Here is a 15965-nt window from a genome sequence, read left to right as displayed (position 1 = left end):
AGGAAAAAACATGTATATATAGGGTTTGGTAACTACGTGCAGCTTCAGGCATTCTTGGGGGTCTGGCAACTCAAAAACCCTAGTGGAGGGCAGCCCAGGTGGCTCAGAGGTTTAGCGCCGCCTTCAGCCCAGGGTGTGATCCTAGAGACCCGGGATGGAGTTCCGTGTTGGGCTCCCTGCATGGAGCCTGCTTCTCCCTCTCTGTCTCTCTCTGTTTCTCATGAATAAATAAATAAAATCTTAAAAAAAAAAAAAAAAACCTAGTGGATGGGGGGGGAGGTGTGAATATTGTATTCAGTACAGATAATTGTTGAGAAAAAGAAACCCATCAAGTTTTCAAGTACTAATAGTCAGTACAAAGGAGAAAAAAGGAGAAAAAAATCTAAAACTCCTTTACTTCATTTCAATCTTTTCAATTCTAGGTTGAAACAGGATCTAGTACAGATAAATACGAAAATCATTCTACCCAATCCATTCTACCAATCCAGAATATCAGTGCTAAGAAGGAGAGGGATCAGACAGAATAAGGAATTCTTAAGAATACAGTTCTTTTTTATACTAGCCTCAAGAGGGAAATCAAAAATATAGGCAACTCTATTATAAACTTCAAAGTTGCTAATAAGAGACTAGACTGTAATCGTTCCCGCTACAAAAAGGAAATAATAATTATGTGACATGATAGAAGCGGTATCTAACACTAATGTGGTAATCATAGTGCAATATATAAATGTATCAAATCAACACCCAAACTTACACAATGTACATCGTACAACGTACAACGTATAATGTTATAGGTCAATTGTATCTTAGTAAAAATATATTTTTAAAAAGAGAGAAAATATATTATTCCAAAACTTGTCTTAACACTAGGTTACTAGGTTCTATTTGTAAATGTTTTAAATATTTTAATTTAGATCCCAAATAAGAATCAAACATGCCTGGGGCCCACCAAGATAAATAGTAGACAGCCCTGAAAAGCCAGAGTACAAGAAATGATGCATAAGAGTTTCAGTTTTTGGCCAAAGAAGGAAAGTAAAGGAAATTATGTTCCAGGAAGTTGGTAAGGGGACTGGGAGAGGATGAGACAGAGAAGTGGGCCATCACACTGTGGACTCTTTCTAAAAACAGACTCCTGGGCCCAGTGGTGTAGGCTGGCAGAGAGGGCTATGGGATGGCTTCAGGAACCATTCCCAGAAAGAGCACGGGGAGGTGTGGCGATACAGCAGAACAGGCTGACCCCTGCTGAACGAAGTGGACACAGGAGGCATTTGGGCAGGGCCCTGTCACTGCAGCTATCCCACCCAGTCCTGGTCTGGCACTGAGCACAGCGGGGCAGCCCCAGCAGCTTGGCCAACAGCAACCTGACTGAGCAGGGAGGAGGTCCTTGACAGACATCACATGGTGGCTCTGGCCCAGATGTCATGTCACACGCCTCTGGGGACGGGAAGACGCAAAAGGGCCAATTATGAAGGGGGCTAACAGGTTGGGACAGAACCACTGACATTTAGAATTCAATTAAGACTCCTCTATACCCCCAAATTGGAAATTTCCAGTTACACAACTGAATATGTGCAGGACCTTTTCATGGAGACAAAGAGAACTGCTGAGTGCTCAGTTCCTTGATCTGCTCCATGTCAAGTGGAATCCCAATCTCTGGCTGTTCTCCTACCCCCTTGACCGCTCTGTTTCTTTCAACTTGTTCTTTCTCCTCCTGTATTCCACTGGATCTCCCAAAGGTCTGTCAGTGAATAGCACCTTTGTATCTTTTTTATTCACTTAACATATCTTAACATGACTTGTTTTCCTATCAAATCTGTAGTACTTGTGTAAGGTTTGGGAATAGTCTATAAGAGCACCTCCACTTCTCCTAGAACTGCAGAGCTGAGCAGTCGCGCTGATACCAACTGTAAATCTGCAGGTTCCCAACACCAAGCTTAGCTGCAACAGTTAATAATCTGTAGGAAGAACTCACAGAACTCCCCGGTGGCTATTGATACTCATGATTACATTTCATCACAAACATAAGGGCCACAGATTAAAATCAATCAAGGGAAAAGACATATGAGGCAGGACCTAGGAGGGTCCCAAATGCAGAGCATCCAGGTGTCCTCTTCCAGTGGAGTTAAATCAAGAGTCAGATGTTTAATCAACTGAGCCACTAATGTGCCCTGGGCAGTGTTAAATTCTTTACTACACCATTTGCTAGCCACTCTTCTGAGCCCCAGATTCCTATTTCTAGCTGTCTTCTTGATATCTACACTAGTTTCTTTAAGCTAAAATGAATAAAGTCAAACTCCTCAAAATTTCCCCACCCATGATTTCATTGTTGCTGTTAATAGTGCCAAATCCACTTCTTTCCAGTAAGGAATTGAGGCAGTTTATAAAACCATAATACAAGATACAAAATTAGAAGGAAATTGGGGCAAAGAAAAAAATAGTCCAGAAACAAAATAAAATAGAATAATGCTGCAGTGAAGTTAGGACACAGAATGCAATGCTGGAAATTCTCGCTCACGTGTTACAGGAGGGTTGCACATTTGGCTCTGAGTTTTTTAGTAGCCAAATAACGTCCTAAACAAAGAAAAAATGGCAAGCAGATTCAAAATTGAGTCTTTAAAAAAAAAAAAAGGATGCCCAAAATGCACTGCTCTTCTTCTAGTCGCCCCACAGTTCAAGAGTTGGAAGATTCTCATCACTGTCATCTACATTCAGTCATTTGTCAAATGATTAAGACGCTTCCTCCATGGTGCTGCTAGCTTTTCTGACTTCTCCTTTATATATATGTATCTTCTCTCTCTGACCATTCAAGATTCACAAATTATTCTGTCTTAAATAAAGCCACTCCTTGCTCAAAATCTATAATGGTTCCTCATAGCTAAGTTTTCCTTTTTTAAACATTTCTCTTTTTTTTCTATTTACAAAGAAATATATGCTTAGTACAGAAAACCAAGAAAAATAAGACCAAGAGGTAAAACACACACACACACACACACACACATACACACACACAGAATCCTATAATCCATACATAAGTAGGCATGGCAACTATTTTAAAAAATTGAAGTAAAATTTACATAAGATGGAAGTAAAAAATCTTATGTACACAATTCCCTGATACTTGACAAATGGATACACCCTAGTCAATATGAAGAATATTACTCTAAAACCTCACTAAACTTCCCATGTTCCCTCTCCTAATTATGTTTTTTGTAAGCTATATATGTAAATCAATATTTTCTCCTAGTCTGAGCCTGGTCATTCCACTTTTAAAAGTGCCTTTTAATCTGCAAATACTTTATTTTGATGAAATCAAATTATTTTTTATTTTGTAGTTAATATGTCTTGCATGTTCTCTGAGACATCTTCCCTCACTGCAAGGTTGTGAAGATATCCTCCTACTTTTTTTCTTTTTATAAAGCTTTATACTTTTAGCTCTACATTTAAATCTATGATCCATCACAACCTGTAAAGATAGCTAAAAAAATATCTACACATTTGGGCACCTGGGTGGCTCAGTTGGTTAAGCATCTGCGCCTTTGGCTCAGGTCATGACCTTGGGATCCTGGGACCAAGCCCCAAGTTCTTGGTTTCCCCGCACAATGAGGAGTCTGATTCTCCCTCTGCCCCTTCCCCCTGCTCATGCGTATGCACTTTCTCTCTCTCTTTCTCTCTCAAATAAATATTTTAAAAATATCTACACACTTATTTGATGATCAGAAACAATCAAAGACGTCTACTCTTACCACTTCTACTCAACTTTATGCACAGAGCAAGCAAGCAAGAAAAATAAAATGCATAAAGAATGTGAAGAAAACAAGTATCTGCCATGAAATGATAAATGACCTGTGCGCAGAGTATCTTAAGAAATCTACATACACACACATGAACTATTCTGTGTTTCTTCAAGGTTTTTTTTCCCCAACATATGTTAGGAGCTGGCATTTTAAATTACTTCATGAAAAAATAAATAAATAAATAAATAAATAAATAAATAAATAAATAAATAAATAAATAAAATAAAAATAAAAATAAAAAAAATAAATTACTTCATGTACAAATTTCTTATCTTCATCTTTATCCTCTACGTGATGCTCCCAAACTCCTCTTCAACCTAATCTATGCATCAGCTTTTAGCATGCCATGGGCTTGGAAAAGCAGGGCACTTAGCGCTTCCCAGAAATGCCAGTCCCAGCCTCCAGGACTGGGTCAAAGAAGAATCCTGCACCATCAATAAAGTCTTCCTCCCCACCCACCCCCTCCTTATAGTTAATTAACCACACAATAAAGGTGAAAAAGGCTATTTAAGTAGTTTTTTGATCTGGTCTCTTCAGTCACTACTCAGCCAGATTATTCTATTAAGTGCCATGGACAGGTTGGGAAGGCAAGACCAGTGAAGGCTCTGGCACTAACTAGCTTATATTTATTCTAGTGGCAAAGTTCTGAGCCTACAAACTCCTAGAGAATGGGGGCTGATTTCTCACTCACCTGTATAATCTCTGTAGTAAAACACAATACTTTATACATAGTAAACCTCAGAGAATTGAACTGTCATGCTAACTAAAGTTTAGTGATCATACCCTCGTCAGCAGCATTTCATAGTACCAGTGGGCCTATCAGGTGTCAGAATCTCCTCAGTCCCCATGAAAGAAATGCAATGAGGCTGCCTGCAATTAATTCAGAAGTATCTATTACTTTGTTCATAGAGATAAGCAATTTCTTATTAAGGCTTCAGGTAAGCCAAATTGAGCCAACAAATTTTAAAAATACATTCAACCAGGGTAAGATTAAGTATGTACACAAAATTAGTGGTTTTAAGGAAAATAACTGTGAATGAATAAAGATGATCTTTTTTATGTTAAAGAAAGGATGGGCAGCCCGGGTGGCTCGGCGGTTTAGCGCTGCCTTCAGCCCAGGGCCTGATCCTGGAGACCCGGGACCCACGTCTGGCTCCCTGCATGGAGCCTGCTTCTCCCTCTGCCTGTGTCTCTGCCTCTCTTTCTCTCTCTCTCTCTCTCTCTGTCTCTCATGAATAAATAAATTTTTAAAAAAATCTTTGAAAAAAAGGAAAAAAACAAATTAAAGACTACACTTCGATAAAATACAAGCTGTAAGACATTGGTTTCTAAGGCAGTCCCTATGTAAGGTATAGTGCTTTCTTATTTTAAGAAAAGCTGAAGCTATAAATGTTCTGTTCTAAGTCCTAGATTGTAGGGAGGGACAAGGCCAATGAAAACATATAACCACTAATCACCGACTTTACATTCTGAGCATTATTCATAGATGGAAAGGCAATTTGTGTGTAAGAAAGTCATTGGACGTTTTTCTAGTGTGTGAATATTTATACTGTTTATCCTATGTTTTGAAGAAGATATTGCTAAGTTTCATAAGAAAAAAATGGATGCCACTCAAATGGATAACAAATAAGACCTTCAGAGCATGATGGATAATTTTAAGAAGATCCAGGAAGAAATGAAAGATCTAGATTCTGACTTGTGTCCACCTCCTCACTCTGGACATGCCTTCCAAGACACAGAGCAAACATCAGTGCCATACGGCCCTTAGTTGTAGAGCTTAACACTAGAGGCAATTCCTTTATCCAACAAAAAAAAATATTTGTTGCACTGTAGAGAGTACAAATGCAGTGGGGTTCAAAAATAGATAGCCCCTGAGTACAGGGAATCTCCCAGACTGAGGAGAAGCAGATCACAAATGAACACAAAAATAAATGTATAATTACACACCATGGTGACTACTGGGGGATGGGGGAGCTTTGGTAGAGACTACTGGGAGGTACAGAGCTTGGAAGGGCCTAATGAAGATGTGATTAATGGTTCAAAGAAGGCCTTTCTGAGGAAATGACACATGCTTACCAAGTCAGACCACAAAAGTGTTGAAATCGATATTTCCAGAAATAATACACACGATAAAATTGCACAAGGCGCCACCTTATTGAAGTGTGATTTAAGGGAGCCCAAAAAAAAGCAACTCCAAGGAGACAGTCAATGCAGGCAGGATGGTACAACAAAACAATGTTCCTACCGTCACCACTAACCTAGTCCTTGTAGCAAATATGTGCTGATGGACAGAAAAATGTTTACCCATAAGGTAGTTCAAAGCAGCTAATTCCCCTTCCACAGTGCTTCTTCAGCCACCCAGTATGCAGTGAACGGAGCCACTTCTCAGGGCTAGCTTTGGAGCTTCAGATGCAAGGCACATACCTTAGCCGAGCCTGATGAGGTTCTGAAATACTTGGGTGAGTCCGGGTCGTACTGGCTGGCGTCCCAACTCAAGATTTACAGTCCAGCTCAGGAACGTCCACCATGCGCCCCTGGCCATTCTGAGGCAGGTGGTAGAGTCACGCTCTGAAAACCCTCCCTGCACCACAATCTCCCCACAGGAGGAGGTTCTACTCTAGCGAAGTGGCTTTATGCTCAAACTCACAAAGCGTGCACGTATTGCACAAGGGCCTCCCGGAAGTGTCTGTTCATTGGCTCACCCTGTGCCCGACCCTTGTTATCTCCTGGGCTTGGAAGTAGGAATCTGAACAAACTGCCCAGCCTGCTGCTACAGGCCTAACCCGAGACAACTGATCAGAGGTGACCCTGAAACGAGACAGGAAGAGAGAGAGGCCATGCTGACGCAGCTCTCTCCCCAGAGGCCAGGGAAACAAGCCCAACACAGTTAGGCAGCAAAGACCCCTCGGGGACCAGCATGAAGGGGGTGGCAGGAAAACACACATGGGAACAAACTTCAGAGGAGACCAAAGAACAAGAACAGGACACATGAAAATAAAATTCACATTTCTTCAGCACTTTCTATGTACAGGCAGCATGGCACATACTTCACACATCTGTCACATTTTCATCCTAATAAAATCTTAGGTGGTAATCTGTTATATTACACAGAGAGATGATATTATATCGTAGACAAAGGAAAGGAGCCTGTCTGAGGACACAGAACTGGGAAGCCAGATCTTGAACCCACGACTCTCAGGCACCAAAGACCATAATCCTCCTGGGTTTGGTGGAAGAGCAAAAAATAAGATGAGTGGGAACAAGCCAGCTGTGAAGAAAGAGAATGCACAGCCAAAGAGAAAGGAGCACTGAGGATGCTTTAGCAATATTAGAACTTTAAACAGCACCCTCCGTGCTCAAGTGGCTGAATGGGGAAAGACTTGTAAAGAGATAAAAAGGTTGGTTGGTCACGATTGATCCAGAAGGGCAGAGATCCAGATGCTTACCACAGCTATTGTGGGGTGCTCAGATTCCAGGTGACTTTGCTCACTCCACCCCGATGTACCTACTTCCTAAGGAGAACAAATATTTCTTTTGTGAAGAAATAAAACAGGTAGTGTGTTTTGTTAGTGGTGTTTTATTTTACTTTGTGAGTACTAAAGAGTAGCTGGTAGGGCAGAGATTCTCTAGGAATGAAGTTGAAGAAAACAGAAGTGACGGAGGACAAGACACCTCCTCAGACAACAGGAATCCCACCCCTAAACTGTAAGAGCCATCCCTCCCTTGCCCCCTGCCCGAAAAATTCAGTCCCAATCACTAGACAGGGCGGGGTAAAAAGGATATCTGAGCACAGTGTGACTGGTGATTCATCATGTACAAGGAAATTAATCAAATAATTAAACGTAATGAAGATAATGACAGTCTAGCCTCTTACTGTCAAAGAAAGAAACCCAAAAATACAGAAAGGGAAAAAACTGGGCTGAATCCCCTGGTATTAGGCTAGAATTAGAGATATCTGATTAAATTCACATATTTTAATATATACATAAGCAAAAGTAGAATTAAATATAAATACAGAAATACATATAAGAGGCCCCTGGGTGCTCAATTGGTTAAACATTTGCCTTTGGCTCAGGTCATGACCCCAGTGTCCTGGGTTCCAGCCCCACATCAGGGCCCCTGCTCAGTGGGGAGCCTGCTTCACCTTCTCCCTCTACTGCTCCCCCTGCTTGTGCTCACGCTCCTTCTCTTTCTCTCTCTCTCTCTCCCCGTCAAATAAATATATAAAATCTTAGAAAAAAAAAAGAAAGAAATCTATATAAACATAAAGGGCTGTGCTAAGAAACCTAGAAGCACTGACACCCCAACAATGATAATCATACCTAATGCCCAGATCCTGTTTTCTAAATACTGTCCCCCACTAAAAGGAACCAGGCATCCTTGTAGAAAGAGCAGATTCCAGGGCTGGAGCAGGGAAAATACAAGATGAGTCAGGAACAGTTTACTGTACTTGCAAGTAAGAAAGTGTTCAAATGACAAGACATCTCAAAAGAACACAGAACCAATTTGAAGGAACTCCTAAAGGCCAAATTTGAGATAAGCCAAGCATCAAAACAATTAAGGGGAGTAACTGATTAGAAATCACTGAATAAAAAGGAAATCCATGAATGAGTCCATCTGAAATAGCCAGAAAGACAGGGAGATAGATGGGAGGGAGTGGTGGGAGACTGGAAGAGAAAGAAAGGAAAGGGGGAAGCAAACAAATTAGTTGGCAAGGGGATACTTATTTACAGTCTCAAAGAAGGAACTCTCAACAAAATACTTATTATGGGTGTGTGTGTGTGTGTGTGTGTGTAACTTCGCAAAACAGTGCCCTACCTGATAAAATAATGTGCAAAGAGAATACTTCTCACAGAGCAACACTTTTGTGATATTCCAAATCAAGAAACATGGGGGCACCTGCTGGGTTAGTCAGTAGAACATGCCACTCTTATTCCCGGGGTTATAAATGGGAGACCCATCTTGGGTACAGAGATTACTTTAAATAAAACAAAACCTAGAAAATAAAACAGTTTACCAAACTAAGAAACAGTATACAAAATAACTGGCCTACAATCTTCAAAAATGTGAAAGTCACGGGGATCCCCGGATAGGTCAGTGGTTTGGCGCCTGCCTTCGGCCCAGGGCATGATCCTGAAGACCCGGGATCTAGTCCTACATCGGGCTCCCAGCATGGAGCCTGCTTCTCCCTCTGCCTGTGTCTGTGCCCCTCCCCGCCTCAGATGAATAAATAAATGAAATCTTAATAATAATAATAATAATAATAATAATAATAATAATAATAAATGTCAAAGTCAAAAAAGCAAGAAAAGACTAAAGAACTATTCCAGGTTAAAGAAACAAGTGTTAACAAAGAAAAAAACAAGCCCAAACAAGTTATTGCCCCCCCCCAAGATAGCAAACCAAGACTTAATTATAGTTTCAACCTACCCTAGGAATGTGACCTTTTAACAATCAACCAGAAGTTTCCTGATAAGCACAAGTGAGGTAATCTGCATGATAAAAATTCTGCCCCTCCCTCCCCCTCAAAGGAAGATATCCTGGCATGAAATAATCCCCTTCCCCAGCCCCTAGTAACTCCAAGCTCTCAGTTTTTACAACTCCCAGCAGCATCTCCACCTGCTAGATGCAGATGTTGTAGCATTTGTGAACTGCTTCATAAAGTCAATTAGATCTTCAAATCTACTAGGTTGAATTTTGTTTTTTAACACAAGAAAACAAAATGGAACATGATTCTGGGAAGGACTGGTCTCATATAAAGGACAATACTGGCAACTGGCAAAACCTGAATGGATGGTGAGGAATGAATGGCAGAATTAGAACAATGTTAACTTCTTGATCTTGATGGTTGTTCAGTGGTTACAAAGAAGAATGTATTTGATTGCAGGCAAAATATACTAAATAACTCAGGAGTGAATAAGCATCATGTTGGAAAGTTAAAGTCTATTCTTGGCTGGAGGGTGGGGGTGGGGCACAGTTCTTGTCCCACACATTCCCAATCAGTTCCACAGACTCCTTGAATGCATTTATGTCAGCTACCTTAGACAAACGGTTTTGATCTATATACAAAAGTCACGGAGTAAGGCATCTGTTACATGGACCAGAAGCCAGGAATGAGAGAATGAGAGAGAGAGAGAGAGAGAGAGAGAGAGAGAGAGAGAGGACAAACCTGACATTCTCTCACATGCTATATAGTCAGGCTGACTTTAATACTCTTAGATGTTTAAGTTCAATAAATGTTACCTAAAATCAGCCCTGACTGTGAAATTCTTCCTTCATAGCCTTTATTTCGGTCTGGGGTATCCACTGTGCTGTTCTACAGAAATGGTAAAGGGATAAATAAGAGGACTGGTTATATCTCCTGACCCACATGCTGAAGAACCAGATGTGAGGCAAAGAATCCTCATTCTGTCATGGTGGTACCCATGTGAAGAGAGAACAGAGGGCTAGCTGAGAGCAAAGCACAAGCTGATACCCCACAAATGACACTACCCCCCCCCCCCCCACGTGGGATATGTGTGACATTCCTCGGGCACTCCTGGCTGCCCTAAAGCTAAGGGAAAGGAAAAATTATAGTTAATTCATAGATTATAGTCCTTCAGTTTATAAAATGTCTTAGTGATTCACAAGAAAACATTCTTATCAATAACCTAACTTCCAGAAAGAAACTCCCAATTATCTTAATGTTAATGCTTTACTAGAGGGAAAAACAACCTTAACAACCTTAACTTGACAATGGCAAGGCCTCCAGTATGTGCTAGGTCCTCTTTAGAATGCAAAAAATCTTTTGAAAACCTCCCTCTCCCTATTGCCCCCAACTCCCAAGTATATAATCAGCCACCCTTAACCACCCTGGGACAGCAGCTCTTCCTGCTCCTGGGCCCTATCTCTGTTCTTTAATAAAACCACCATTTTGCACCAAAGACATCTAAAGAATTCTTTCTTGGTCATTGGTCCCGTTCTCACCCCACCAAACCTCACCTATATTCCAAAACTACATCACATGTGCTAGAAAGAACTGTTCCTACAGACCAACCTAATGCTTTGGCCTAAGCAGTAAAATAGAAAGACAACTGTCTGCATCTCCTGTTCATACAACGTCATTTCTGAACCAAGAAGTGCCGAGTAAGAGGGAGGCTGTAAAACCTCTTCTCTTCACCTTTCCACAGACTCTGTTATGTTCCATATTAAATGGCAAGGAGCTTTAGAGTCATAATCACTCCTCATACAAAAGATCTACAGTTCTTTTTCTAAAGAAAACATGGATTCCATGCACAGAAACCCACATCTATGGAACAATCTGGTTAGAGTGGAAGTTCTTTCTTAAATTTTTTACAGCAGAACATAAATTTTCTCTTCCACCTAATAGGTAACTAAAAAGTACAATGTTCCATAACCAGTACACGAATGGCTTGCAATCACTGGATAAGTTCATACAAGACACTAAAGAGCCAGACACTCACTAATGCTCTACGGCCTGAACCGTATCCATCTTCTACCATCGGTTATTATTCTGTATAGAATCTGATTTACCTTTAACTTCATCTGTAGCAAATCAGTGTTTCATCAATTGTTCAGAAGCTCAGACTACTGGACTATGATTATTTTCTCTTAGAATGAAACTCCAAATGAGTAAGTTAAGTAAAAAGAGGAGTCAAATGGACCCAGCAACTTCCCTTCCTCCTACATTCATCTGGTCTACACACAGAGTCTGGATCACTCTGTTTTCAATATTCATTATACAACGTGGTGCCTTGTAGGAGTGTAACTCTATGTTCTTGAGCTTTAGGAAGCATCAATACAGGAACACTTCACTTCAGTGGATTTCTGTGTCTTCTGAGAAATCACAGCTAAAAACATAATCCACTGTGTCACACAATGGCATAACCCACAGAATGTCTTTTTCATTGAGCACAATGCCAGGAAAAAGCCTGTCTCTGTAAACAAATGAGCAGGCTTTCTTTCCACGGACAATAAATACTATGAAACTCTACGCTATACAGAGAAAGGACTGGTTCCTTGTTAGTCTTAGCAGCCTGAAAACTTAAAGTCAAATGTCTTACACAACAGCTACATTGGCTCACATCAGGAGCCTGGGACCTTCAAGTCTATGCTCTTCGTAGATGGCTTATTATGTTTTTATCTTTAATTGTTCTGTTGTTTTTTTTTTTTTAAAGATTTTTATTTATTTATTCATGAAAGACACATAGAGACAGACAGAGAGAGAGAGGCAGAGACACAGGCAGAGGGAGAAGCAGGCTCCATGCAGGGAGCCTGACAGGGGACTCCAGGATCAGGCCCTGGGCTGAAGGCAAGTGCTTAACCTCTGAGCTACCCAGAGATCCCCATGTTCTGTTTTATATTATCTTTAATTCCATTAGACTTAAATCCCCTGTAAAGTACCCAGAGTATGTACATACATATTTTCTATCTCTTACAGTTTTCCTTCTGAAATCTCTTACATTTTTGGGTATCATTCTATATTTAATGGCCTAGAAATTAAAAATGATACTGACGCCAAGAGGTTAACTGAATAAAGACCAAACAATCTGCATGGTTAACTTCCCAGACACCAGTAAATGGGCTCCGGCCCCATGGCTCCGGCCCAGCGGTGCTCGCACATCACCTTTGCAGTAGTCGGCAGGGTCCTCCTGCTCCTCATCGTCAGATCCCAGGATCTCCTCCTCTGGCTCTGGGGGTGTGGGGTCCGGCAGAGGCGGTGGCGGTGGCGGAGGTGGTGGTGGAGGAACTAAGGGAGCTTTCTGCTGAGGCTCCGGCCTGAAACAGTGGAAGGAAAATTCCTATTTACTTAGAAGCCAATCTTGCATCATGGACACACACGAGCGTTTTTTGATACAAGAGAAAAATAAAGCTGGTCACACACTAAAGAAGGAATGCTGATTAATGTCACTTTGTCATTTTAGCTGAATTCAAGTGATGTTTCAACATACAGGTCAGGAGGAAAAAGTTATACTTTGTAGACGCGTTTTCACTCAGAGATTCAGTATTTCTTAAGTCCTGACAATATTATGAAATATAAGTGAAATATGAAGAGTACTCACCCTGCCCCCCATGATACGCAGCCTTATTAACTAGTTAGAACACATCCCACAGAGATTATAAAAAGACAGATGGAAGCAGCCCTGAACTTAAAACAGGACTTATTTTGGACTTGTTTTTATTATTTTAAAATTAAATTCTATAGAGATAGTAAGAATGTGGCTAGGTTTCCTGGATGACTCCTAAAAGATGACTAATATATGCTGTAGCTGACACACAGTTATTTTCAGTAAAGAACTCAGTTATCTATCAACCTCGCTCATCAAGAACACTACCCCCAAACTAGAAATGAAAAAGAAAGCAGCCACTGTCTATCGCATATGGTATAGTCTGTATACATTAATGCAAGGTTTGCAAGGGTGCAAAATGGTCATTTCTAATTGTCACACAAAGGCTACATGATGTTTAAGTATGCTCTTTTACAAAAGATGAGAAAACCTGTAATACAAAAAAAAAATTTTTTTTTTTTAAGCTTGAGAGATTACAGATGTAAACCTTTCAGGTACCTAGAAACTCAGGGGCATACTGAATACATGTACTTATTAAATAAGTAAAGCATTCATAAAGCACCTCTATAAAATCAAGCTTTCACTTATTCTAAAAAATCTAACTGCTATTTCTGACTGTGTCCTTCTGGGGAAACTTGAAGCCTTGGTTACAACTCAGGCACAAAAAGCACATCTCTCCTTTAAACAATAAGCTGCCCTTAGTAGCAATGGGACCAGCACTGCTGTCCAGAGCTGTGTGGGTAGGAAATGGGAAGGGTCCAGACACCCCACAGAATATAGAGGTGTTCCCTGGACAGACTTTCAAGAGGGTGAGCGGGACTCTCTAGTCTGGGGAGCAAGGGGAATCCCACAAGGACGAAAGGGATAGCCAACTGCTCTTGGTTTTGGCCTGTCCAGTACCCATGATTCTCCTTTAAAAGCACCTCTGAGACACTGCTACTCTCGCACAATGGAAAGCTGGTTCCAGGTCCGCTCTGCTCACTGTAGTACAGCCTAGGGCACACAGAGCCAAAGCTCACCCAAGAGCCCCGGTACCTCCAGGTCAGCGGTCACAGAGAGAAAATTGATCTGCAGCTGCCAGTGAGAGGCAGGGCCAGCAGAGCCACCCTGACTGCTGCCCCCGTCCCTGACTAGAAGCCAGACCTCTAGATTCCTGCCAAATCAAAGATCCTCCAAATAGCATTTACTATATTGCCTCTAGCCTAAGTTAGCTAGAGTTCACATACGTGGTTTGCCACCAAAACTCAAACTGCCACAGGTCACAAAAGGGGGCAGGGATGGAAGGCAGCAGAAACACCAGCATCGTGGGGAAGGAGCAGGGGTCACAGCCCACGGGTGACCTTAAAGGCAAGCACCGGCAGGTATGAAAATCATTGGCAGAACAACTGAAGAACACTTAAATACTGAAATGACTTGGGTTGACTTCTACTTGCTAGAATTTAGTTAGAGGCAAAGTCACAGCCCCTTGGGTGATGACATTGGAGCATGGTAGTGATGGCATTCCGAGCTAAGCACTGCTCCTGGTGGAGCACTGGAAGGGAATACTCACCACCCAACACCCACATCACTGTCAGAATACATCCAAAAATACATCCAACAGACCTTATGGAAGTTTAATAATCTTTCTGGCAGCCTTGCAAATGCTCCTTCTCTTTTTCACACACACGCCTTTACTACAAGTAGAATGCTGCTGGACAAAAGCGAGGCCTGAAGAAGGGGAGGCAGCAGGACGGCACAGCGGGAAAGGAAGGCCAGCAAGACACGGTCTTATGCGCCCCACTCATTCTTCAGGGCAGCGTGCGACACCTCCCTAGTGGACAAATCTCGGTCAGAAAGGCTTTGAAAGTTGGCTCTTTCTTCCTTAGACATTTTATATGAAAAAATGGGGAGATTCTCCGCATCTAAAAGAAAACCCATCCTATTCCCTACAGAAACTAGTAACAACTAATGAACCGAGGCGGCGAGGATCTTGTTCTTCCAGTGCCACGCTCTACTGTGCCCTGCACCACCGCCGTCTGGGCCGGGTAATTCGCCGTAGCAGGGGCTGTTTTCTATTCCGTAGGATGTTACCAGCAGCCCTGGCCTCAAGCCACTAACGTCAGTAAGTCTCCTCCTCCACCCCCAGTTGTGGCCATCAAAACTATGTTCAGACATCAACAACTCCCCTGGGGACAAAGTCATGCCCGTTTGAGAACCACTGCTCTCATGGTATTTTCTGTATTTAGCTTTATCTCTATAGAGTAGATTGTAACAAGGGAAAAGAAATTCTAATTTTCATGACCCCATTTTCTCTCTTTTGAGAGGCTCAAATACCTTCATCATAATGTCTTTCTTTTAATGACTCTTAACTAATTTGGTGAGCTGCCCTTATCACTTGACAAAATTCTCAGACCCTCTGGTCTCAATGAGCAGGTCCTGCTCACCTTTCCAATGAGGGCACAATGAACAGGCAGGCCGAAAACCCCCCCAAAGCCAGTTAGGTCTCATGTGTAAGGGAGGAGTCGGGAGTACCTTGAAGTATAAAGGAGGTTGAGTAATGCTGACATAATATTTCACCTGGCTATCCTATCAAAACATCTAGGACTATGATGTCTAATCAGTAGCCACCGGCCACATGCGGGTACCTGAAATGTAACTAATCCAAATCAAGATAAGTGTAAAACACATAGTAGATTTCCAAGATTTCATACAAAAAATGTAAAGTATCTTAATAATTTTACATTTATTACATATTAAAACAATAATGCTTGGGATAAAATGAGATAAATTACTAAACTCACCCGATTATTTTACTTTTTTAAATGTGCCTACCAGAACACTTCAAATTACAAATGAGGCTCACATGATATTTCTCCCGGACAGCACTACTCTAGACCCTTCAGATCACCAATACCAGAGGACATTCCTGGTCACCCAATAACTATGGTTTTTCTCCTGCCTCACATCAATTATCGCCAATACATCATAATAAGGCTCAGAACAATGCTATAGTGCCAATCATGATTTTTTTTCATCCCATCCATCCTTGTTACTGCTTACTACACAGTAGAAACACAGATAAATTTGCCTTAAGGCAACTGTATGGACGAGGCCACACCATCTT

At 41.5% G+C, this 15965-nt stretch overlaps 1 protein-coding gene across 24 annotated transcripts in view; it reads right to left on the bottom strand.

Moving 5' to 3' along the window:
* Nucleotides 1-15965, bottom strand: part of SRPK2 (SRSF protein kinase 2) — a 249376-nt gene that overhangs the window by 71008 nt on the left and 162403 nt on the right. For all 24 annotated transcript variants that reach the window (XR_004806794.1, XR_003137714.3, XR_007403574.1 and 21 more), the window contains one exon: nt 12421-12572. Coding sequence is in view for 20 of the 24 variants with exons in the window: in XM_025449507.3 (XP_025305292.1) it covers nt 12421-12572 (152 nt within the window). In the remaining 4 variants the exon portion in view is untranslated. The remainder of the gene's footprint in view (nt 1-12420; nt 12573-15965) is intronic.

Source organism: Canis lupus, chromosome 18 (genome assembly GCF_003254725.2).
Source record: "Canis lupus dingo isolate Sandy chromosome 18, ASM325472v2, whole genome shotgun sequence".
NCBI lineage: Eukaryota > Metazoa > Chordata > Mammalia > Carnivora > Canidae > Canis > Canis lupus.
The sequence above is the reverse complement of the archived record's forward strand: the minus strand, read 5'-3'. Positions and strand labels throughout refer to the sequence as shown.